Source organism: Taudactylus pleione, unplaced genomic scaffold, assembly GCF_031769625.1.
Source record: "Taudactylus pleione unplaced genomic scaffold, aTauple2 ptg000473l, whole genome shotgun sequence".
In the NCBI taxonomy this organism is placed as follows: domain Eukaryota; kingdom Metazoa; phylum Chordata; class Amphibia; order Anura; family Myobatrachidae; genus Taudactylus; species Taudactylus pleione.
Window position 1 is genome coordinate 8,588,108 of NW_028284875.1, and position 26,886 is coordinate 8,614,993.

The 26,886-nt window shown below is 43.5% G+C and overlaps 1 protein-coding gene across 4 annotated transcripts in view; it reads right to left on the reverse strand.

Annotated features, from left to right (window-relative positions):
- Positions 1–26,886, reverse strand: part of SCAF8 (SR-related CTD associated factor 8) — a 261,275-nt gene that overhangs the window by 224,397 nt on the left and 9,992 nt on the right. For 3 of the 4 annotated variants that reach the window (XR_015869931.1, XM_088448969.1, XM_088448968.1), the window contains exon 2: positions 18,851–18,895. The exons of the other annotated variant lie outside the window; for it this stretch is intronic. Coding sequence is in view for 2 of the 3 variants with exons in the window: in XM_088448969.1 (XP_088305095.1) it covers positions 18,851–18,895 (45 nt within the window). In the remaining variant the exon portion in view is untranslated. The remainder of the gene's footprint in view (positions 1–18,850; positions 18,896–26,886) is intronic. 4 annotated transcript variants of the gene reach the window in all.

Here is a 26,886-nt window from a genome sequence, read left to right on the forward strand (position 1 = left end):
TGCAGGCAGTGGGGAGGAGTTGATGGTGTAAGTGAGGGAAGTTAAAGCAAATGAGGGAAGAGGGCCCTGCTTGTGAGAAAATACAGTCTAAAGGGAAGGGGTAGTCAGAACGGGGGTACAGATGGGAGAGAGTGGGCAAGGAGCATGGGGCAGTGGGTTAGGATGAGAGCTGGCAGGCTTTGATAAAGAAGTTGGTCTTGAAAGCCTTTTTGAAGTTTTAGAGAGGTGGAGAGTCTGATAGGCAGAGGAAGAAAGTTCCAGAGGAAAGGAGCAGCACGGAAAAGTCTTGGAGGCGACAGTGGGAGGAAGTAATCAGTTAGGTGGAGAGACGGCATTCATTTGTGGAACGAAGTGGGCGGGCGCAAGTTTAAAAGGATATAAGGTCCGAAATGTAAATGGGAGAGGATTGGGTCAGGGCTTTGTTTAAATTAGATTCTGAAGGGGAAGGAAAGCCAATGTAGGGCTTGTAGGAGAGGGGAGGCAGATGTACAGGATGAGTCTCCCATCTCCAAAATGCTTGGGATCAGGAGTATTTTGGATATCAGAGTATTCCGTATTTTGGAATATTTGCATGAAATAATGAAATAATTTCGGAATGGAACACAAATCTAAAGAATGCATTTATGTTTTATATACACCTTTACACACAGCCAGCAGGTAATACAATATTTTCAATTACTATGTGGCTCAAACAAAGTTTGTGTACATACTTGAAATTCATTTATGTTTCATATACACCTTATATACACAGCATGAAGGTAATTTTATACAATATTTGTAATTTGTGCCTTAAACAAAGTGTTGTGTACATTGAACCATCAAAAAGCAAAAGATTTCTCTATCTCAGTCATGCTAAAAAAATTCTGTACATCAGAATATTTGCATATGGGAGACTCAGCCTGTAGTACTTTTGGAGAGAAAGATGAACAGGGTAGCTGCATTGAGGACAGATTGGAGTGGAGAGAGGTGGGAGTCAGGGAGGCCAGATAAGAGAAAGAAAAGAAGCAATAAAAATTTGCTTGGAGAACTCACAAATCCTCATTAAAAATTATTAGTTTTGTCTGTTTTGTTTATTATTGTAAATAAGAGAAACCTATCAAAAGTTATGGGGGCCATACTTCTACAGTTCGATTCCCTGTTCTGCTAACGCCAAATTCGATCAGCTTATCAGTGAACAGTGATGTTTCCCTTCAGGTATTCAGAAGAAATTCAACATGTTAATAATGCCCGACTTGCCGATTCTGGGGAATCAAGATTGTCCAATGTGGGCCATTCATATATGGGCCAACTCCCTGTTCTACCGACGGCGATGTGCGATCAAAAAGCACCAATAGGTGGACATCTATGATAGGCGATTGGTCAAGGAACAGGCAAAATACGTATGTTAAAAATTCCCTATTCGCTGATTATGATCACAACATGTTAGATTTCAGATGCCCCAACACAGGCATTGGCAGAACGTGGGTTAGCCCAGATAGCTGCTCAATGTATGGGCCCCATAACATGTTGGATTTCTCTAATCCCTCGATTCTGGCAGAACAGGGAATTGAATGTTAAATGAATGAATGTATATAAGAAATCTAAGTGACTCTAATATAAGGAAATAAAGCTGTTTAATGTTTGGCAGACACCATGCTCCAATTTTCAACAACAACAGTCCAAGTCCGGGTGTGGTTCTGAGAGAGTTTAGATGGCTCCTTTAGGGTGCCTCTATCCGTATTGTGCCAGTAGCAATACGTTTCCCTCCAAACACCTAGTGGTGTTGCAATTTGACTCTGGGTGGTCAAAGTGTAGAATAGGAATTACTTGAGTGGTGAGTGTGTCCCTTTAGAGGGTTACACTCCATATGTTACTTACGTCACCCTATGTACACTGTGTGTGTAACTATATAAGTATTCCATCTAGGACTGTACACATAAGGATGTCAAAGTTCCCTTGTCTGGAGGGTCTCTTAACCGTATGTCACAGATCGCATACATTACCCTCACTGCGAAGGATAGTCAAAGTATATAGGCAGTGTGACAGTTGTATGTGGTGTACAGTACCGGCGTCCCGCTATGTAGTGCTTACCACTCGATGTTGACAGGGTCCTTTGACTATCCTGCTCTCTGGAGTCAGTTCCCAGGGAAAGATGTGGAAGTGCGGGTGACGTCTTGGTTCTTATAAGCAGTAGGAATTCCGGTGTTTGGGGGTCAGAGAGGACCCTTGTCCTCCATGGTGCCGGGCGCTGTATTGAGCAGCGGGAATGAGTCTTTAAAGCAGGAACGGGAGGAAACTCTGGCAGCGCGAGACTGTGCACTGGTCTCACTGCAACTAGTATCCTCTGTGTGTTTGATCACGTGTCGACGCGTTTCGGCTTATCAGGGCCTTCCTCAAGAATGGGTGTGTGATTAACTGACTGGTAGATATCCTGTAATCCAGCCAATCACCTCCTAGTGGGCGTGTTCCTTAATGTAATCCTCTCTGATGCTGAGCATCTGGTGTAAAAAAAAACCTAATCGGGATCCAGCTGTTCCTATGTTGAGATGCAATGTAGGGTATAGGGTGACAGGGCAAGTATACTTATCCGACCCCTGTCTGGATACCAACCATCGGGATGCCGCTGTCAGTATTTTGACAAAAGGCATCTCGACAGCCGGCATTACAAACAGATTCCGTTGGTTGTATAGATACAATTCTTATGTCACATTAATTATGTGCAGGATCACTCTATACTTTCTGCTGTATTACTTTTGATCCTACAGGTCATATTTGTCAACCTGTACTTGTGCATATTTATAGAGACTACACAATAAAATTGTGTGTACAGTCATTTTTAAAAGCACTTCCACAGTACAGAAAAGGTTAATGCAAAACCAAGAAATCTCAAAAAGCATTTACAGAAAGATGTTTACTGGATAAAGCTAGCAAAACACAAGCTAAGCAACAAGGTCCATAAGTTCAGTCCGCTGGCATTGGCCACGTCATCTGTGCCATAACTGGAGTCTGGTAGTGCTGCTGCAGGATGACCATACATATAGGCTAATAGCAGTTGTCTTTTAAGTGCATTTAACAATAACTACATTTTTGTAAAGGAAAAAATTAGAATTGTATAAAGTGAATTATAAAGAGGGGCAATTCAATGTTTCTGGACTCTGTAGCTCACATCTAAAGTGACTGGAAGCTATGTAACCATTTTAGGCACTTATCGTGGATTTCTGCTTGCACCCTCCTAAGTTGCGAGCGAAAGTAAGGCTAAGGGGTTAGGCACGAGTGTCTTGCACTTAGTATGGAGGACCCGGTTTACGTGGCTAATCCCTTGCATTTTGAGAATGCGGGTGCCCAAAACTATTGAATTCCCCCATGGTATTCGTAACCTTTGTTGCTTGCCAAGAAATGTGAATTTACAACATTTAAATTAAATAATGATTATTCCATGCATCTCTATGCAGTAAAAGGAAACCTTTATCAATACCTGAAAAACAGCATTACAGACCATGAGATACTGCATGTAAACACACAAACTAAAATAACCAAACGAAAGTCTCGGAACATTCAAATGTGTGACGTGTTCGATCTAGAAAAATTTGCCAGCCGGGTGGCATAAAATAGCAGCCAGGGAGGGAGCAGCGTTCTCTGGCTGGACACATTTTTAAAGACTCTTGCAGATACTGCCCACTTGCTGGCTGGACAAAGATATAATCGTGGCCAGCAATGCAAGCTGAGACACAGTGCCACACCGCTCAGACATAGTGAATGTCTGCCGCTCAGACACAGTGAACGTCTGCTAAATCAGTCTACCATCTATGCAATGTTTCTGCCATCCAAACCACACCCTGTCTCTTAAAGATGGGGGGGGGGGGGGGGGTTTCTCCGTAAGCGCAGCATGACTGATTTTGGCTGTCAGACCCCTGGAGCAGTATAGTGCCGAGTGGGAAGAACAGCGGTGTGCCAAAATATTCAAAGAGGCCTAAAATAAAAAAATTATTGCTTGCTACCGAGAGATAAACTCAACATACCCATATTCAAATGATAACGCTAAAGCTAGCATAAAACACATTAAACATAAAGGCAAAGCTTTTTGTTCATGCATATTAGGAATAAATGGCTATTACCTGTATTCCTGTGAATCACCCGGACAAAGGCAGATCCTCCTAATGCCTGCTGCAGACATTGGAGGCTGTCTCTACTCTTGCCGTAAGTGTTTCAAAGTGGCAACCTGCTGCCTGTATGACAAGAGCTGCCTCAACAGGAGCAATGAGCGTTCCCCAACATCTGCTGTAATCTGGGGATGCTCATCGAATGCTGGCCATACACGCTACAATTATCAGGGCGATCCGCCGACATCAGGCGGATCGCCCCGATAATTGTAGCGTGCGGGGGGGGCGACCGAGGGTTAAATATTGCTCAGTCGGGCATGCCGGATTGTCCAGCATGCCCGTCCGATGCGATATTTCCCGGTAAACTGTCGGCCGCATCGGGCAGTGTATGCCCAGCCGCGGCCGACAGACAGACATTTCCTGTGTTCCTTCCTACGGAAGGAACAGGGAAATGTCTCCTCCCACGGGGGCGGAGCGCAGAAGTCGGGCTGATACACTGTGAGAGAAATCTCAGTGTATGCCGGCGACATCTGCGGCTGGCAGGCTGCCAGATAAAAAAAAAAAAATCTGTCGTCGGTCTGACAGACATTTTATCTGGCCGTGTATGCTCAGCATAAGTCCTACAGAGGAAGGCTTTCTTCATAGAGGCAGTATACAGACACTGTTGCAAGTTGTGTGGACAGTTTCCAGCAGGGCCGGATTAAGGTCTGTGGGGGCCCCTGGGCAACAAATGTGTGGAGGGTCCTATCAATAAATGTTTTTATTTTTATATAAAATATATATACAGTGCATCCGGACAGTATTCACCGAGCTTCACTTTTTCCACATTTTCTTATGTTACAGCCTTATTCCAAAATGGATTAAATTCATTTTTGGCCACAAAATTCTACACACAATACCCCATAATGTGTAAAAAAAATTTTTTAGATTTTTGCAAATTTAATATAAATCACATGTACATAAGTATTCACAGCCTTTGCTCAATACTTTGTTGATGCACCTTTGGCAGCAATTACAGCCTCAAGTCTTTTTGAATATGAAGCCACAAGTTTGGCACACCTATCTTTGGGCAGTTTTGCCCATTCCTCTTTGCAGCACCTCTCAAACGCCATCAGGTTGCATCTCTCCAGAGATGTTCAATCGGATTCAAGTCTGGGCTCTGGCTGGGCCACTCAAGGACATTCACAGAGTTGTCCTGAAGTCACTCCTTTGATATTCTGACTTTGTGCTTAGGGTTGTTGTCCTGCTGAAAGATGAACCGTCGCCCCAGTCTGAGGTCAAGAGTGCTCTGGAGCAGGTTTTCATGTCTCTGTACATTGCTGCATTCATCTTTCCCTCTATCCTGACTAGTCTCCCAGTTCCTGCCGCTGAAAAACATCCCCACAACATGATGCTGCCACCACCATGCTTCACTGTAGGGATGGTATTGGCGTGGTGTTGAGTGGTGCCTGGTTTCCTCCAAACACGCCTGGCATTGACGCCAAAGAGTTCAATCTTTGTCTCAATCTCATCAGACCAGAGAATTTTGTTTCTCATGGTCTGAGAGTCCTTTTTTTTTTTTACTAGCTGCCCGATCGGAGCTTAATCTCCGATCGTGGCAGCGGAAGCCCGGTAAGGGGGGGGTCAGTAAATGAAAGGCAGGCTGAGCGGCCACCGGCCACCAAATGCGCAGGCCCAGCGGGAACTGGCCCGGGGTCTTGGCGGCAGGCGGTTCCGTTAAGAAGATAAAAAGTTTATCAGGAGGATGTGGCCGGGGACAGTGTGCGGGGGCCCCGGGACGACTGCCCGTCACCCTGCCTATAATCCGGCCGTGTTTCCAGTGACATTGGCACACAGGGAATTGACCAGACTGGGAGAATCATTATACAATGTTTTCCATTTAATGTTCGATTATTTTATTCTTTTTAACATATATATGGTATATAATTTAGCAAAAATCTAATTTAAATGTACATCCTGAATAAAACTAACCAAATGGCTATCCTAATGCAGTGATGTAAAAAGTTGTATTTAGCATAGATATGGGGGGGGGGGGGGGGTGTCAAATTTGCAAATACCTGCGCTGTGTAGGGAAATGCTATTCAATGAAACAGCACTTCCCCTGCATAGTAAATCAGGGTTAACACGTGTAAACCCACGGCCGTGACCGTCTCCCAACAGCGGCATCCCCACAGATTCCTATGGTATGTATTTTGAGTTTAGGCACAAGAGGGAGGGTTAGGCTGCAAGACGGGTTATGATTTGGGTTAATATACTTACCAAAATCCGTTGGGATAATGCTGTCAGTATTCTGACCATCGGGATCACGTACCCAATGCAATTAGCCGCAGGATTTACCAATTGAATTCCCCCAATTAGGCTAAATTGGGAGCAAAGTAAAGAATAAAAAAAAACTCATACTGGAACAAACCATATTACACTGCAAGAGGTGTAAATACACTTATTTATCTATTTTGTATGCAGGGTAAATACTGACCGGTTTTTCATGTAGCCCACAAGTGCTGGGCAGCTTTATTTTTACACTGCAAATTAAATTGCGTTTGGACACACCCCTCTCAAATCTAAAGCTCTGTGCATTTTTCATCTGCCCCACCTGCAGTGTAACTTGGTTTAAGCCAGGGTCAAAGTTACGCCTCTTTTTTGCTTTGTTCCCAACTCTAAATCAGCCCCAACATGAATATTAGATTAGCCTATACATACATACATACATACATACATATAAACAGATTATCTGTTTAGTGTGCAATGCACATATGAAACAAATGTTGCAACTATCACACAGAACATACATTACTTCCCCCATATGATATTACTGATTGGATTGGCAAAATGCTGCTGAATTTCCTACGATGTACAGCTGTACACATCTGCCTACGGTAGGCTCCAAATCATTACTTTCTCCAAGTACCTCTATGGGTAGGTACAAGGAGAAATTAGCAATGTTGTTAGCTGCAATCTACTGTTCCGAAACTGCACTTTGCAGATGAGCCGCTAACTGAATTGCCCCCTACACGTTTATACTCTTATAAGCAGGATAATTCTAGCAAAATAAGCTAAATCATCATATAGTATAGATCATAAAAATACATGACACTATAATTATTGCTAAAATGCCTCAACAAACCTTACTACTTTACAAACTTAATTTTATAACACAGAAAGTAAACCAAAGTAGTCTTATTTCTCATCACTCCCTTGGTTCTAAAACATCATTCAACACGATTGCTACTTATTTGTATGTTGTTTCATAAAACAACTCTGCCTATATTTATTACTCCAGAGGATGTGAGCAGAAATCCGACTAAAGTGCCAGTCGTGATGCTGTGTTTAAGCTTTGCACGGCGCTAATATAGCAGCAAGCACTTTAGTCAGGAAATGCTGATTAGCGTGCCTAAACCCCGGGGGTGTCTAAAACTAACCCTCCCCCTGGCTAACAGCTAACAATCCCGCTTACCTTTGTTTGGGCATACCGGGCATCGGGATTTCGGCGTCTGTACTAAAGATAGGAGTCTAAATACCAACGCCTATCTTTAGCCAGAGTCGAGCTTCCAGCGTCGGTATTCCGGATGCCGGTAAATGAACTGCATCCCGTTAAAACACAGTTATGTTAAGCTTATGATGTGCAGAGGGGGCTTAAGATGGCAGGAGCTTCAGAACATGTTGCTTTTATTTATTATTTTTTAACATCTCCCAGACACTGTCCCTCCATTGATGGCTACACAGATTTTTTTTTTTTTAACAGCTCCCAGATACAGTTCCCCAATTACTGGCTGCACAGTTTTTTTGTAACAGCTCCCAGATATGGTTCCCCAATTTCTGGCTACACAGATGTGAGAGAGTGGAAGCAGGAGATAATAACGGGGACTGCGATCTGCAGTGCTAATTAGCATTATGGCGGAGATTTCTGTGAAATCTCCTGCAATTTGCCGTTATTACATAATTACAACCAATAAAATTATGCAGAAACTGCAGTTTCTACACAATGTTATGTAAAAAAAAAAAAAAAACACTCGATCCATAGACTTCACAATGTTGTTCATTGTTGGGAACCAGGGAAACAACTCACAGTAATGAACTTGAAGGTTAGAGAGAATGGGTGGGGCAGGGTTAATCACACATCGGTTGGAAAAGAAGGGGATTTTTACCAACCGCAACCAAGGGCCAAATTCAATGAGCCGCGAAAAGTGCCGTTTGGAGCAAGTTTTCGCCGATTTGCGCTTTCATTTGTTTTCTACTTTTCTCCGTATTCAATTCCAGGTCATTTTCGCCCACGCGAAAACTTTACATGGAAAAATAGGCTAAAACATTTCTCCACATATAGGCAGGCGAATTGGAAGTGCAAAATCACTATTTTGGGGTGCAAAAATGGGCGGAATTGATCCAGAACCCTTTGGGCATCCCCCTAATGAGTAATCCATCAAAACAACTTAATTTTTGGGGGCAAAAATGTAAAAAGTGTTGGAAAATGGGTAACAAGTGGGGGTCCTGGTAGTTTGAGGGCTATATGGATGAGGTAGGTGTTTTTGAGATTGCAGGTTTTACGACTCCGTGGTAGCCAAAAGGAACAGTCTTGCACAGTCTTGAGGGCTGAAATGCCTTTGCAGGATGCAGCCGGGTGGTTGCCTTGGTGGCTGAGGGAGCCAGCCCCAAATGTGGCTTGGTTGCGGTGCAGCATTTGGGCCAGTATCAGCCTCTGGGCTGAATGAGGTCTGTGGGCCTATTAGTTGAGATGCAGCCTTTGGGCCGGTAGTAGCCTCTAGGTTGGATGCTGTCTTGAGGGCAGAAAAACTTGGCTAGAAGACGCTGTGGTGTGCCAGTGTCGCCGGGATGACACCAGCGGTTAGTACGTAGGATTGCGTACGCAAAACACCCAAGCGTGCTAAATGCCGCCGGGATGACACAAGCGGTTGTACACAGGATTGCATACTCTGGACGCTATGTCACGCACTCAGGACTCCGAGTGCGGCCTGTGCCGCATGGATGGCACAAACGGCAAGGCAGGAATGGAAACCGTGCCGCCAAGATGACACCAACGGCAGGTAGTGCAGATGCGGACTGTGCCGCCTGGATGACAAACGGCAGGAACAAATCGAGCTGGCTGGATACTGGAACTCGACTGAACAGGAGACCAACACAAACCGGAAACATGTGAAACGCTATAACCGGCATGGAGTGAAGGGCTGGCTGGCATTTAACAGAAACAGGGCCCAACCAGAGCAAGCCTCTCTAATGACAGAGTAGTGAGCAGCTGGGCTGTGCACAGACAGGAGAATCAATCAGTGTGCACCTGACACTGCACACAGACAGGCAGTAATTAGAGCCGAGGCTCAGCAGCAAACAAAAGGAAGGAGGAGACTTCAGCGAACACTTGCCCGGCGTTCACCCCCACACAGCATTGGCAGTGCGGAGGCTTGTGACAGCAGGAGGCTGCAGCAGGTGTATTTTTTTTTTTTTTAATTCATTTTAGAGACATCAAAATATACTAGTACCCATTTTTTATGTACCCCAAATTTAACTACGGTACTTATTTTCCTGAAAAAACATTGCATTCTATCAATTTTCCACAAATATGCATATAACAGCTCTTTGCCTCAAAATAACTTCACTAAATAGTTTTCTTAGGGTTACTACTACTGCTATTCTATATTGATTCCCAGGATCACTGAAGCTTTATATGGGGTACAGACTGATTTCCCCCCCAAAAAAGATGTCCTTTCCACTTTGTAAATCATTCGCCTGTTTTACAATTGAATAGGAAGAAAAGCGGGGACACGCATGGAGAAAACATTGCGGCAAAACAGGCAAATTCATTCCGCTTTTTGCCAGACTGCACTTTTCGTGGACAATTGAATTCAGCCCATAGATGCAGTCAGTCTTTAGAAGTAGACATTAATACTGCACCCTTATAACAGATGACAAAACCATTGCACCAAACATTGGAATACACATTATATGGAGAAACACAAACTATTAATATATGATACATTGAAGTGATTTTAGCATTTTTCATTTATTCAGTTTGACTAATTTTGTTCTTTGTCTGATCAACAATATTTTTGCATAGAGGAACAGTCTCGGTCTTCAGATTAAAATTACAGATCTTCCTCTGTGCCCCTCCTAGGATTCAATATATCTTCCTGTTGGAAGCTAGATAACGCAGATCTGATACTCAAAAAGTATTAGTGGTCAATCCTATTAATTGCAAATTTGTTTCTTGAAACTCGCACACTTCGCAGCGAAGCTTGCTCCCGAGAATTCTCCAATTCAATAAAAAATGCCTATTCGCATTACTCGCAGCGGAGGGGTGCAAATTGACTGCCAAATGAGATTTGCTAGAAATGCATGAAAATGTGGTGAGATCATCCTGGACCCCCCAAAATGGATAATTTTGTTAGCAGGACCATATAGAAGTTTTTTGAGCATTAGGAAGGTACTGTAGGTTTTTAAATGGTGTCAAATGGCTGATATGTGTTTTTTTTTTTTTAAATGCAAGAAAATTTGAGGGCACCTTGAAAACAATTCTTTTTCAACTAAAAAAATATTGTATTAAATTTGGGGTGCCTAAACCAATGAATAAGTTGATTTAGAGTAAATTTGAGGACTTTTTTTTTTTTTTTAACGCCAAAAAATTACGCAATTATTGGACAAATTGAGCTATTTGAAAACTTCCAAATGCCTAATTAGTCATTAGGGGGGGGGGGGGGGGGGGCAGGGGTGTCCAAGGGGTTCAGCGCAGTATCCCGAACATTTTAACCTTAAAATAAAGATTTTCCTTTCCATCTCTCACCCTCAGGGAGGTGCAGGTGGAAAGTTGCGAATTCAGGCTGACTGATTCAGTTGCTAATTGGATTGCAAAATTAATTCGCTATATAAATTTTAAGTGAAAATAGCAACTCGCACCTCGCAATTCGCACCTAATAGGATTGACCGCTTAGTGTGCTGGACTTTGTTACATAAAAAAACAAAGTGTAGCGTTCCCGCTAGGCTGTTTTAGCGGGGCGTGGCGCCCTGCCCTCTTTCTGGAAGGCAAAAAGCGCCCTGCCCTCCAGAAGGAGGGCAAAAAGCGCCCTGCCCCAATAGCCTGCGGGAACCGTCTTCACCCGTGGGTCGCAGTGTCCCGTGGGTGAAGAAATGTGCAGTGACCCGGTCACCGCTGGAGAATAGACGCCGGGCGCATGCGCCCGGCATCTATTCTCCCTGTCTGCAGGGCTTGGGGGCCGCCCGGCGTGTCCGTAAGTGCCGGGCACACCCCCAAGAGTGACGAAAAGGAAACGTGTCTTATAGACACGCCCCCTTTTCGATGACCACGCCCCCCAGGCGCGCGCACAGACATGCCCTCTCTAGCTCCGGCGCCCTGCCTCGCGCCGGTGCTAGAGGGAACACTACAAGTGTGTTTATTATTTTATTTTAAAGCAACCAAACCAATAACCTCAGCGCTAGTAAAACATAAATAAATCAAAATCGATTGTGTATTTAATTCATCATCCTCCCACTTTTTTGAATGTGGAAACAAAATAACTGGTAGCTGCACGTCTAAAATCCAGGGATTGTGATTACCTGGTACAAAGCAAAATACGAAAAACCAAATAAGGCTGTGCTAATATGATAATAAACTACTGGACCGTGAGATGGCAGAAAAACAACAGTCAGGGCTTCTTGTTTAAAAAAAATTCATTTTATATTAAACACATTCAATATAATTGAACATATATCACATTTAAAAAGTAACAGAACTCCAGAGTCAGAGAGCTCCCAAATACTAGCACCTAAAAGTGTGTCAAGTGCACTGTAGTACTTTTGGATATATACGGAGGTGATACGGCAAGCTATTACCTTAATCCCGGGAGACGGAGAGACTGCTGGTGCAGGACACCGCTTATGTTATTCCGGATAAGACAGACAGATTTTCTATCCTTCTTACCTCTGGACCCATTCCTATGCATTTAATACTAAATCTATTGGAGTAACACCGATCTCTGCTCCAAGAAGGCTGTTTACAAAGTATCAAGATTAAGTTTTCAATATTGAGTTATTTATATAACCGCGGTTACTGTCATTAATTGTGTTACTTTTTAAATGTGATATATGGTCAATTTTATTGAATGTGTTTGATATAAAATTATTTTTTGATAAACAAGAAGCCCTGACTGTTGTTTTTCTGCCATCTCACGGTCCAGTAGTTTATTATCATATTAGAGCAGTCTTTTTTGGTTTATCGTATTTTATTTTAAGGGGCAAATTCAAATAACAGCAGGCTGACTAGTGCACAGAGCTATTCAATTAGAGATACAAATAGATTGCACTTCAACCCACGATAACAATATCTACATGTTTTATTAATGTCGCCTGTTTGGAAGTAAAGAATGTAACTAGTTTAATGAAAATATCAAATGACTAATCATACCTGTAATCTATGTCTCCTTTCTTACCCTCTTACGAGGATCGGTATGAATGACCGCTGGATCTATGTCCGATGGTCCAAATCCCGACAGCAAAAGACCGGCTGCCCTGAAAATCCCGATGGTAAGTACTTTAACTATTGCTAACCCTCCCCCCTCTACCCCTCCTTTAGGGGTGCCTAACCATAACCTCCCCCCCTAGTGCCTAACAAACCACCCCCCCCCTGTACGTGCCTAAACCTAACCCCCCATTCACCGCAGGTCTCAGGTAAGTATTAGCTAACCTAACTCTACCCCCTAGCCCTCCCTTAGGGGTGCCTAACCCTAACCTCCCCCCCAGTGCCTAAACCTAACCCCCCATTCCCCACACCCTAAACCTAAGACTCCCAGGGGGGTGCCTAACCTAACCTCTCTCCCTGGGGGTGCCTAACGCTAACCCCCCCTTCCCCTACCCTAACCCTCCCAGCGGGGGGTGCCTAACCCTGTCCACTCGGGAGCCCTGAAACCTAACCCTCCCCCCTCCCACGGCTGTCCGCGCCCGGCTTACCTTCGTTCGGTATGCCAGGTGTCGGGCACCCAGCGTAGGGGTCAGGTAAGTATTAGCTAACCTAATTCTACCCCATAACCCTAACCCTCCCTTAGGGGTGCCTAACACCCCCCCCCCCCCTTGAAAGTGCATAAACCTAAACCCCCATTCCCCGCACCCTAAACCTAAGACTCCCAGGGGGGTGCCTAACCCTAACCTCCACCTGGGGGTGCCTAACGCTAACCCCCCCGCCTTCCCCTACAATAACCCTCCCGGGGGGGTGCCTATCTTTGTCCCCTCGGGAGCCCTGAAACCTATCCCCCCCCGTGGCTGACCACGCCCGGCTTACCTTCGTTTGGTATGCCAGGTGTCGGGCTTCCAGCATAGGTCTAATGACAGGCGTCGGTATTTCGACGCCTATCACTAGTACCCTGCCGGGATTTGATAGTCAGGAGGCCGGCGGTTGGCATTTCGGCCATCGGCATCCCTACTGCATACCCTCTTACAAACCACACATCTATCAAGATAACTGCAAACGGTAAGCAGTCGGGAAGCCGGCAGACCTAATCCCGACAGCCAGCTTCCCGACTGTCATATCCCGGCAAGGGTCTAAAGACAGGCGTCGATATGCCGACACCAGTAATTAGACACATGCCGGAAGCCCAACGCCTGGCATCCTGATCAAAGGTACGCCGGGCGCCGATAGCCGCGGAGGCGGGGGGGTTAGGGGAGTTCGTAGGTTTAGTGTTCCCGTGGGGACTTACGGTTAGGCACCCCCCCCGGGAGGTTAGGTTTAGGCTAGGGGAAGGGGGGTCAGGGTTAGGCACCCCCCCCAGGGGGGAGGTTAGGGTTAGGCACCCCCCCCCCCCGGGGGGGAGGTTAGGGTTAGGCACCCCTGCTGCCGGGATGCTGGTGTCGGGATTCCAACCGGCGGACATGTGTCTGGCGGTACATCATACAGATTCCCTGCAAACTACTCATACATATTAAAACCATCAAATACATTTATTTTACATTGGGTGTAGAATAAGTTTTTTCTAGCAAAGATTTATATCACCCCAAATTACATTTTATATGTTATTCAGCATATATAGGATTCAATTTACATAACTCAAGTCAAAGGTATTTCAGATAATAGAAATCATAAATGTTCCTTTATTTATAAAGCTGGGTACACACTACTAGATATATCACATACATATCAGGTCGGCCCTGCAGAACAGCCGATGCAGATAGATCATGCAACCCGCCGGCTGCCCGAGCACTGGCTGTAGGGACCGCCGACACGGACATTGGGGAAACGTGTGCCCAGCTTACAATCATTCATTACGATTCTGACGGCTTATAACAGGGGTAGGCAACCTGTGGCACTCCAGCTGCTGTAAAACTACACATCCCAGCATGCAGTGTCACATTTTTAGCGTACTCTAACAGCAAACTGCGGCAGGTCACGCAGGAGCGTATAATTCCACAGCATCTGGAGTGGTCATGAATTATAACAAGATATATGGGACCTTTTAACAAGTAAGGTTTCTGGATTGGAAAGATGGTCTTTAATAAAACACAGGTAACTACTTACACAAATGCAATCAAGAATTAAACAAGAGCTAGTTAATTAAAATAAAAAGCCTAGATAAACACTGCTGGCAGTAACAGTATCAAAACTAAATCAAGTCTGAGACTTGGAATAAATAATGACATCAAATAGTCTATATGGATGATATGTAAACTTTGTACATGACAACACCCTGAGAGCATGTTTACATGTTCAAACTCTTTTCAATGATGTGCTATTAATACATTTTCCATCCAATCTTTTGGGGGAATTCAATTAGCTGCGGAATGTAATGCGCGGCTGAAGCTCCTAGGTGCCCGAAACTATTGGTTAACTACTCACTGGCTGTCGCGGTAGGATCCGAAAACCATACTTAAGATGGGTACACACCTAAAGATTTTCTGTTCAACCATTTAACTACTTGATTAGTTGCAATGAAAATCTGGTAAGGTATGAAAGCAAATGACAATCAGCAATTTGCTCCCAAATGCCGGAAAATGGACAAAAACTGTTGTTTGAATCAATTGTTTAGATCAAACATTTAACAAACTTGTCTGAGAATGACCATTTTCATCTGTTTTCTGGCATTTAGGAGCAAATTACTGATCATCATTTACTCCCATACGTTACCAGATTTTCATTCCAACCAATCAACTAGTTGGATGGTTGGATAGAAAATCTTTAGGTGTGTACCCAGCCTTACTGTGGATTTCTGTTCGCACCTCTGGAGGATGTGAATAGAAATCTGTTAAATGCAGCCTGTGAACTATAATTGACTAGGCGGGGCACTTAACTCGAGAGCTACAAGCACACAGTAAGTGACGCAGGCAATTGAATGCAGCCCTTTATCTGGGGAGCGTTTACCAATATAAACTATTGTACTGGCAGACAAAGGGGGTGGCATCGTCATCCTAGACTAAAAGACCTACATCACAGATATAGAAAGGATAATGGGGGACACTTCCACGTACAAAAAACTGGACACAGACCCCACAGGCAAACATAATGACAAATTAGCAGCTATCCTGAATGAAGGCATGAAGAACAACATCAGTAAATCCGAAAGGGACTTTATATTCAACAAGCAACCAATCATCCCAGTCTTTTATGCCTTACCAAAGATTCCTAAACACCCAACCAACCCCCCAGGAAGACCGATTGTCTCAGGGATAAACTCTATAAATTCCAACCTGTTCCAATACCTGGATTATTTCCTTCAAGATTACGTACAACAACCACCATCATATCTTAAAGACACCACTCAAGTACTGAACGAATTAAAAGACATAATTTGGAATCCCAAATGCTGGCTGGTTACATGTTACGCAACAGCCCTGTATACTGCTATAAATCAAAACCATGGGATGGACAGCATCAGAAATATTCTTGAACAAGATACTACTCTACAAACAAGAGCAAATCCTAAAGAGAATCCACTACATCCTCTACCATAACTATTATTGGTTTGGTGGGGCTTATTTTCTAGAATTACAAGGAACAGCAATGGGTATCAAGTTCACCCCAGCTATGCAAACCTCTTCATGAGTGTTTGGGAAGATAAATGCATATGGAATAACACAGCCGGAGCGAACTTGGTACTCTGGAAAAGATTTATAGATGACATACTGTACATCTGGGGGGGCTCAGCGGAATCTCTCAAGGAGTTCCTAGGGTACCTCAACTCTAACCATCTCAATCTGAAGTTCACTGCAGAATACAGTAAAGACAAGGTGTGTCTTCTGGATTTGGAAATTTATGTCAACAACCACCAACTTGAAACTAGAACATTTAGATAAAATGTTGATGTAAATAAACAGCTTTATATTATCCACAAGCGAACATTATCCCCAATGGTTGGATAATATCCCAAAGGGACAATTCACCAGGATTACGAGAAACTGCACACAGATAGATGATTACCAAAAACAAGGAAATTGAGAGACCAACTTCTACAAAAAAAAAAAAACTATAACAAAATCAAACTGGATGAAGCATTTAAAGAAATGATCGAAAAAGATAGAAATCAACTATTTTGCAAACAAAGGAAGATCTAGCCCCCCCACTTTCCCACCCCACCTTTCTTCGTTCTCCCCACCATTGCCTTGTCCTATGTTGGTCTATTTATCCTGACATATTCATATGAGCTTAAATAAAAAAATGAATTTAAAGGTCAAAAATAAAATAAAAAATAATAATGTATTTTGCTTATTGGAATATTTTTGTCAACATCTTATTAACCACTTGCCTGGCACGGTCGTATCAGATACGACCATACCAGACTGGGCTTTCCCTAACATGGTCGTATCTGATACGACCAGTCAGAACTGGCCACTAGGTGCCTACGGGAAGTTAATATTCCCACTGCCACCTATATCAGAGGGACCTTCTGGTCCCTCTACAACCGCGGCTCCCCCTCCTCTGTGTCCCGATCACTGCTGGCCACAGCGACCGGGCACCGTCGGCACCCCCCTCCAGGCGCACTTCAATAGCATAGAACTGCCAGCAGCCAGGGCTCATGTAGCCGCGGCTGCTGCTGTGACCCAATCACTGTGGCCAGCAGTGATCGGGCAGCCAGCCCCATCCCCTTCAGAGCCGCCGCTGTATCTGGGCTGCTAGCGGGACACCCTCCCGCTCCGCCTTTACAGTGATCACATAGTGATCACTGCTGTGTAGAAGCAGCAGCGGCGACAGGTCTGGTTGCCGCTGCTGCTGCTCTGTATCCGGGCCGCAAGCGGGACACCTTCCCGCTGCGGTCCGGCTCTACAGTGTGATCACTGCTGTGTAGAAGCAGCAGTGGCGGTGGCTCTGGTAGCCGCCGCTGCTCTGTATCCGGGCCGCTAGCGGGACACCCTCACGCTGCGGCTCCGGCTCTACAGTGTGATCACTGCTGTGTAGAAGCAGCAGCGGCGGCTCTGGTAGCCACCGCTGCTGCTCTGTATCCGGGCCGCAAGCGGGACACCCTCCCGCTGCGGCTCTACAGTGATCACATAGTATATACATACCATCGATGGTCTGACTGAAAACAAGTGGTTTGCCATTGCTGGTGGCCATCAATGTTGCACCATCGATGGCAACCCTCAATCGATGTTTGGGAAACCGGCAGTTGTGGTCTACACAGATCTCCTCGACCAATTGCTAAACAATTGATGGCTTCTGACAATGGTTGAACCATCGATGGTACAGCTGTCAATGGCCATCACTACAGTATAACATACAAATTGCTATTTTTATGGTATACTGTGTTTTAAATAAAAAAAAATTTCAAATAAAACAGTGATGGATAAGTTTAAAATTATGTTCTTGACCTAATTCAATCATAAAAGAAACTGACAATTTTGGAGCATTTTTTGGAAAAAGAATTAGTCAGTTAACTGGTTAAGCTTAGAATTAGCGAATAAACACACAAACCTCGCAAGGGGGGTGTCAGCTGGATATATCATCCTATCTAGCAAATTATTTTGTTTATCAAATGTAATTGTAACCATGGAATCCAAAAAAATATGAGATCTGATGCCATGAAGATAACATTTTGCCATTTTTGGAATCCAAAGTTGGTGGGAAGATCCAAGCAGAGTTCGATTCGACTCGTAACCCCTAACTTTTACTATATTTCTGAAAATGGGGGTGTGATCCCTTCAATATAACAGCTCCCGGACCAAGCCCCAGTAAATTAAACAAAGCGCAACGCATCTCCATTATAAGTACACATTAATGTATGTGAAATGCTGCATTGTAAAATTTTAAATGCTGTTAACATTTTAGAAGGCAATTGCGGAAACGATCCTATTTTCAAAACAATTTTTATGCATCAGAATTACCAGCAGATATACATGGACAAGCCCTCCAATACAAACCAGAAAAGAAAAATCACACCACATGAAGTACCTAAACTACTAAATTCCTTGCTTCATTTGATACTTCACTTTCTATCAGACATGAAAGAAAGAGCAGCAAGTTTCTTACTCCTGCAGCAGACCAGTATTCTAAATAGTGTCTCAAAATAGTGTCAACAAATCAATTTGCTCTCATCCTATAAAGTCTACCAATATAACACAATGAGACGCATACAATTCAAGAAATAGCTAAAGAAAAACCATACTACTGATCCTACACAGTTTTGTATTATAGCCAATCGAGATATTAAACAATAAAGCACCATACTAGGCTGTTGCAAACCCGTGACTATAGTCGTTAATGACAACATATCATGTAGCAATGTACAGTGAAGTCTTAACAGAACATGACATGCAGAAATCATTTAAGTTACAGGTTTCTCATGAAATATTCAAACCTGACTAGATCGATATAGGGGCACTTCTATACCCTGATGTCGACCCTGGAAAAAATGACAGATTGGATTAGACACAGTAACTTTTACACATTTTATTATGTTTGCCTCTTGTTCTACCAAAATATCTGACACTAAATTACTCTGCATTAGATTTACAACAATATTGTGCTGCAACACAAAAGCTACTTGTAGTTGAGAAAATTGCAATGATGGTAATTCAGACCATTACACAAGGCTATTTATGCTTACTGTAATGTTTTGGTTTCTCAGTATCCCCAATTCTGAACAGCACACAACGAGGTTTACTATTCATGCACAATACAGAAAATCTGGCCCCACTCCACTAAGCAAAAGTGAACTTTGTTGTAGAGAGGAAAATGTGTACTTCACCACTATTTTACTCATCCAACCTGCTAACCATTGGATACATGCAGCATGCCATACAGAAAAGGATTTTGTGCAACAGCTGAATCTTTTATTGGAAATAATGAGTAGCTTTAATGCAGATCTAAAATCAAGGTAATTTCAGTAAAAATTTTAAAGTTAAACCAATATCCAACTGGGCATGTCATAGCAATCATTTCCAAAGGGTGTAGTAGGTATTACCGCCGGTTCAAATCCAGACAGCGGAAGACCCTGCAGGGTTTAAGATCCCTAACGTCAAAAAGGTAAGTATTAACTAACCCTATTCTACCCCATAACCCTCCCTTAGGGGTGCCTAACCCTAACTCCCCCCTTTCCCGCAGCCTAACCCTAAGTCTCCCAGGGGGGTGTCTAACCCAAACCTACCCCCCGGGGGTGCCTAACACTAAACTCCCGGGGTGGAGCCCCCTTAGATAACCCTCCCCCAACCCCCGGGGCTGTCCGCGGCCGGCTTACCTTCGATCAGTAAGTCAGGTGTCGGGCTCCCGCATAGGTCTAATCACAGGCGTCGGATTTCAACACTTGTTATTAGTACCACGCCCGGATTAGAAAGTCAGGAAGCCGGCGGTCAGGATTTAGACCGTCTGCTTCCTGACTACATCCCTTTCCAACTGTGCATGCCACAGCAATCAATCATAGTATTTCACAAATAAAATATATTCGCTTTTATTATAATATCAGAACATGTTTAGGGTTGACACTTTTATAGCTTATAAAGTAGATTAGTGAAAAGTTATGGATAAAAAAAATACAGTTTTATCCATAACTGTAAACCTTTCCATACCATTACTGAATTAAAGCTTTAAAATACATGTATTGTGTACCTAATATATCTGAAGAGCAAAACGTGATACAGTACCCTAATGGGGCCTATCCATTTATAGACATTGAAGGTCTGAACGACTAGCGTTCAGACCTTCAAGTCGCCGGGTGCTGAGCGGTACTGAAAGACATTCACTGAACGTCTTTTCAGTGCTGCCGCTGCTGCATGTCCGGCTTCCTATCTCCTAACATACCGAACCTGTCGACTGTCGTCAGGTTGACCGGCATGTTGGAGAGATAGTCGGGGTCGGCAAGGACCCAGCGTGCATGCGCATCGCTGGTCCTTGCCGGCTATCCACTAGCAGACTTTCTGCACGTTCCAACCAAAACCTCTTGGTTTTGGTCGCATCGTGCAGAAAGTCTGCTACTGGATAGGACCCTTAAAAGGACATCAGACAACAATTTCAATGTCTGAAAAAAAAAAAAAAAATCAATTTGTATTTTAGCTACAAAATGCATCTCAATGTCAAGTGGTATTCTAATAAAAAGCACACCTGATTAACAATGAAAGAAGCCATTTTTGGGGCTGAACCAATACTCCATGTTTGAGACGGATGAGGCCACCACTGATTACTATAAAGATAAACCTCCAGCTTTACTGCAGTAATGCAATTATGTGAAATTTACAGTCAGGTGCATAAATATTGGGACATTGACAGAATTTTCATATTTTGGCCTCTATTCACCACCACAATGGCTTTGAAATGAAACAAACAAGATGTGCTTTAACTTCAGACTTTCAGATTTAATTTAATTTAATTACATCCAAATCAGGTGAACGGTGAAGGAATTACAACGGTTTCTATATGTGCCTCCCACTTTTTAAGGGGCCAAAAGTAATGGGACAAACTAAACAATCCTAAATCTAACTTTCACTTTTTAATACTTTGTTGCAAATCCTAAAGGAGGGTTAGAAATGGGTTAGCTAATACTTACCTTCGACGATCGGGATTTCCTCCTCTGCTGGCCTCCTGGTGTCGGGATTCCAACCGCCGGGCAGGGGTCCGGCGGTAAATCATACCGCTTCCCTCCTTAGCACCCTTACCCAGTGGCGAAACATCATACATACAAATTCATGTAGAACCAAAATCACATCTATTCTGTGTCCTTAACCATGAATTTGCATTGCACTGCTTTTTTTTTTTTTTTTTAGAAACTGTTTGCTCCATTTCAAAGCAGGTCACCACGCATTAAAAACAATCCATTGATTTCTATAGGAATGTATTTTCACCATTCTTCTCAATGGCTCATTTCAATGTAGCTATGTGCCACCTGCCGAAACTTCACTGAAACTATTAGGATATATTAATTAAGGGACAATTGGCATGAACATAGTTTCACAGCATTGTTATTTTTTTTCTACATCAATAGAGGTTGTCAAGAGCCCCTGGAAGTCTTCCCAACAACTTTCACACTGAGGCTTCCGTGGAGAAACTGTTTGGGTTGGCTGAGTGGTTTAAGAGAGTCCAGGTCAATTTAATTCAGAGTAATTCTCTGGTGAGGCACCTTCGGAAAAGTTCCGCTTCTTCTGTTGTGGGAAGATAGTTTTATTCTTCCGTGAATTACAATTTAAGAATGCTTACAGTGGATTACAAGAAGAAACAATCTCCAAAATCCTTTATTTGGATTACAAATTAAGAACATATCCTGTGGATCGCAAGAAAATTATTATTAAAGATTGCACTGGATTTCAAGTAAATAAATTTCCCTTAGATTATAAAATCCCATTGTATATTAAGAAAATGTCATATGAATAAAATGAATTAGGTATTAATAAATTTGGTGAAAAAGGGGATTTTATGTAACAATTGTTATTTTGACTATTTTAATATAAAAGAACAGGGTATTATGCACCCCTTAACACTATAATGAGATCACTGAAATAGCAAATATGTAACATCTATGTTCACAAGACTCCTAATTACACATGGTCATCACAGCCAAGGGTCCCGGGATGATCCCTTGTGCTTTTCAGTGCAGGGCAGCCGCTGGACTTGGTAGGGGGTCTAATGCTGGGTACACACTGGCAAATATATTGGCCGTTCATTGGCAAATATACAGTATGCCTGTCGAACAGTGTGTATAAGCGATATGTCTGTGAACAATGTCGTTCACAGACATATCGTGTTGGCTGTGCTGCACAGCCGATGCCCAATATAACTGCAGATATATTGGGGCATCGTGCTGTGTGTACAGGCGGTCAGCCGACCGCCTGTACACTTGCAGCAGAGACTGCGGGAAGGGGGACGCGACCTCAGTGTGTATGAACAACTATCTGCAGATATATCTGCAGATTACTCGATATGCTGATATATCCGTTAAGGGTGTACCCAGCTTAAGGTGTGTACCCAGTTTAAGTTTAGTTTCCACTAAGTGGGCCCAACACTAATAGCTGTTGTCTAGAGATGGCTTTCATCGTAGCTGGTTGAGCACACACTCATCCTGTTATATTGGGAACCAGTCAAGTCTGTCTATTATTGCGGCTAGTTCTAAAAAATTTAGTGTAGGGGTCTACACTGCAGTTTTATTTTTGCACCGTTTCCCCCATTCAAGTTTAATAACCAATTTCAATGCAGTTTCTGCATCTGCCAAGCATTGGATTCCACTACTATCAACTAAGAACAGGAAACTGAGGCTACAGCGGGAACAGGCTCACCAAATTGGACAACTGAATATTAGACAAATATTTTCTGGTCTGAAAAATAACGATTCTGCTGCAACATGCAGATGGTATGGCCAAAATTTGGCGTAAACAACATGAATCCATAGAACACTCCAGCCTTGTGACAATGGTTCAGACTGCAGGTGGTGTAACATGGTGGGAAATATTCTCCTAGTACACACTAGGCTCATTTAATACCAATTCAGCATTGTTTAAATGCCACTGACTAAATAAGTATTGTTGCTCCCTTTATGGCCATAGTCTACCCATCTTCTAATAGCTACTTCAAGCAAGACAGAGCGCCATGTCACAAAGCACATATCCTCTCAAACTGAATCTAAAACATAAATGTACTGTATATACTCGAGTATAAGCCGAGTTTTTCAGCACAAAAAATGTGCTGAAAAAGTACCCCCTCAGCTTATACTTGAGTCAAGTGTAGCGCTGACCGGACGGAGTTCGGTCAGCGCTACACACTGCCAAACACACAGCCGCCGGAGCCGGCAGCTGCGTGTTTGGTGTAATCAGCAGCCGCTGAGAGTCTGTCAGACTCTCAGCGGCTGCTGCTGCTCCCACTGCGGGAGCCATCTTCCGGCTCCCGCAGTGGGTGATGGGAGACACGTAGTCATGACGACGTCTCTCCCATGCAAAGCGGCCGGAGGAGCGGACAGCGGCGGGACCAAGAGCGGGAGTTTAAGGTAAGTGTTTATTTTTTTTTATTCTTTTCACGTCTCTCTCTACTAGGGGGGGAGGGGGGGGGGGGACTACAGGGGGTACTACCAGGGGGCGATGACTGCAGGGGGCACTACCAGGGGTCGATTACTACAGGGGGCACTACCAAGGGGCGATTACTACAGGGGGCACTAAAAGGGGGGATTACCACTGGGGGAACTACAAGGGGGGGATTACTACAGGGGGCACTACCAGGGGGGGATTACTACAGGGGGCACTACCAGGGGGGGATTACTACAGGGGGCACTAAAAGGGGGGATTACCACTGGGGGAACTACCAGGGGGCACTACCAGAGGGGGATTACTACAGGGGGCACTAAAAGGGGGGATTACTACTGGGGGTACTACCAGGGGGGGATTACTACTGGAGGCACTGAAAGGGGGGGATTACCACTGGGGGCACTACCAGGAGGGATTACTACTGGGGGCACTACCAGGGGGAATTACTACTGGGGGCACTACCAGCTGCTGCCATTTCCCACACTAGGCTTATACTCGAGTCAGTAAGTTTTCCCAGTTTTTTGGGGTAAAAGTAGGTACCTCGTCTTATATTCGGGTCGACTTATACTCGAGTATATACGGTATATGAATAAAAAGTTTTTGAAAGTGTCCCTGGTGCAACTGATACCCTAATAGCAGCAGACTGAAAAAAATCAAACAATAGTACCCTTTACTATCAACAAAATCTAATCACATGTAACAATGCTGATAATTCTGAATAAACTGGTGTCTTTAAGAAAATAAAATTGAATACTTTCCTTAATCCTCCACACAGTCAAACCTTGAGGAATGCTACATATAGACACATTGAGTGTGTGGAGGATTAAGGAAAGTATTCCATTTTATTTTCTTAAAGACACCAGCGCATTCAGAATTATCAGCATTGTTACATGTGAATCTAAAACATGACAATAAGTTCAGTATGTTCCAATGGCCTCCACAGTCAACAGGTATCAATGTCATCATGAACCACATATCTAAGAAATGTTTCATGGCAGAATCCATTCAACAAAGAATTCAGGCAGTTCTTGGGGCAGAGGGTGGTCCTACCCAGTACTAGAAAGGTGTACCTAATAAAACGGTCATTGAGTGAGTTTTTTAAACAATGTGGTCACATTCCTCTTGCACCACAGATATGGTAGTGGAGAAAGCAGTGATGGTTACAGACTGGTGCACTAATGTTGTGGATGCATAGGCTGATATACTAGCTTGGAGGGGGTGAAGGTGTGGTCACAAGTTGATAGATTAATGTGCTTTGAAACACATGCTAATGTTGGTACGGCACAAGCTAGTACACTAGGGGACAGTCTGGACTCATTTTGTTTGGTGGTGGGGGGAAAAAACTGCTGTACCGTAAGCATTGAGGGGACACAAACAGTTACATAACCTGACAGCTTCTACCCGAGATAAAATGTTCCCTTCCAAATGTCACTCTTAATATTCCAGCAACCTGGGCTAATATAATTATAAACACCATATAAACAGCTATATAAACACTACTAGACAATGAATAAGACAAACAGGTTACAGACAAATACTTTACTTACAGTGCCTTGCAAAAGTATTCACCCCCTTGGCTTTTTACCTTTTTTTGTTACATTACAACCTGTAATTTATTTATTTCTTTTAATCTGAATGTTACGTTATGGATTTGCACAAAATAGTTTAATTTGATGAAGTGAAATGAGAAAAATATGTATAAAAAAAAAAATCTTTATAAATAAAATTCTGAAAATTGGCATGTGCATATATAATCACCCCCTTTGCTATGAAGCCCCTCAAAAATTCTAGCGCAACCAATTACCTTCAGAAATCACATAATTAGTGAAATGAAGTCCACCTGTGTGAAATCTAAGTGTCACATGATCTGTCAGTATAAACACACCTTTTCTGAAAGGCCCCAGAGGCTGCAACACCACTAAGCAAGAGGCATCACACCATAAATACCAAGGAGCTCTCCAAACAAGTCAGGGACAAAGTTGTTGAGAAGTACAATTCTGGGTTGGGTTATTAAAAACTATCCAAATATTTGATGATCCCCCGGAGCACCATCAAATCTAATCATCATCAAATGGAAAGAACATGGTACCACAACAAATCTGCCAAGAGAGGGCCGCCCACCAAAACTCATAGACCGGGCAAGGAGGGCATTAATCAGAGAGGCAGCACAGAGACCAAAGGTAACCCTGAAGGAGCTGCAGAGTTCCACAGCAGAGACTGGTGTATCTGTGCATGTGACCACAATAGGCCATACACTCCATAGAGCTGGGCTTTATGGAAGAATGGCCAGAAAGACACAATTTGAGTTTGCCAAAAGGCATGTGGACGACTCCCCAAATGTATGGAGGAAGGTGCTCTGGTCAGATGAGACTAAAATTTAACTTTTCGGCCACCAAGGAAAACGCTATGTCTGGCGCAAACCCAACACATCCCATCACCCCAAGAACAACATCCCCATAGTGAAACATAGTGGTGATAGAATCATGCTGTGGGGATGTTTTTCAGCAGCAGGGATTGGGAAACTCATTCGAGTCGAGGGAAAGATGGATAGTGCTAAATACAGGGATATTCTTGAGCAAAACTTGTTTCAGTCTGCCTGCGATTTGAGACTGGGACGTAGGTTCACCTTCCAGCAGGACAATGACCCGAAGCATACTGCTAAAGCAACACTCTAGTGGTTTAAGGGGAAACGTTTAAATGTGTTGGAATGGCCTAGTCAAAGCCCAGATCACAATCCAATTGAGAACCTGTGATCAAACTTGAAGATTGCTGTTCACAAGCGGAAACCATCCAACATGAAGGAGCTGGAGCAGTTTTGCCTTGAGGAATGGGCAAAAATCCCAGGGGCAAGATGTGGCTTAGCCAAAGCGACTTGCAGCTGTAATTGCCGCAAAAGGTGGCTCGACAAAGTACTGACTTTAGGGGGTGGAAGTTTTCTGTTATGTTGTCCTAAATGTTGTTTGATTCACAATATAAAAAAAAACACAACTTCACAGTTGTAGGCATGTTCTGTGAATAAAATGATGCACACCTTCAAACAATCCATTTTAATTCCAGGTTGTGAGGCAACAAAACATGAAAAATGCAAAGGGGGTGAATACTTTTGCAAGACACTAAGTTTGTAAAACTAAAACAAAAAAATCCACATAATCAGTTTGTTTGATCCACTGGTTTCCAGAGCATAGCAACACTGTTTGAAAATAAGTAAAGGTTTGCGTCCATGGTATATTTTATCTGGCTGGCTTGTTGGTATAGATGGAGAATGTACCCACAATAGACCATACCGTGCATAGAGCCTAATTGAGAGATGGTTAGTAATGAAGACATGAAAGCAGCCGCTCTCTCAACAGCGGTTGCGGGAATATCAAATGCTCATCTTAGCCTTCCCTTTGTGCTT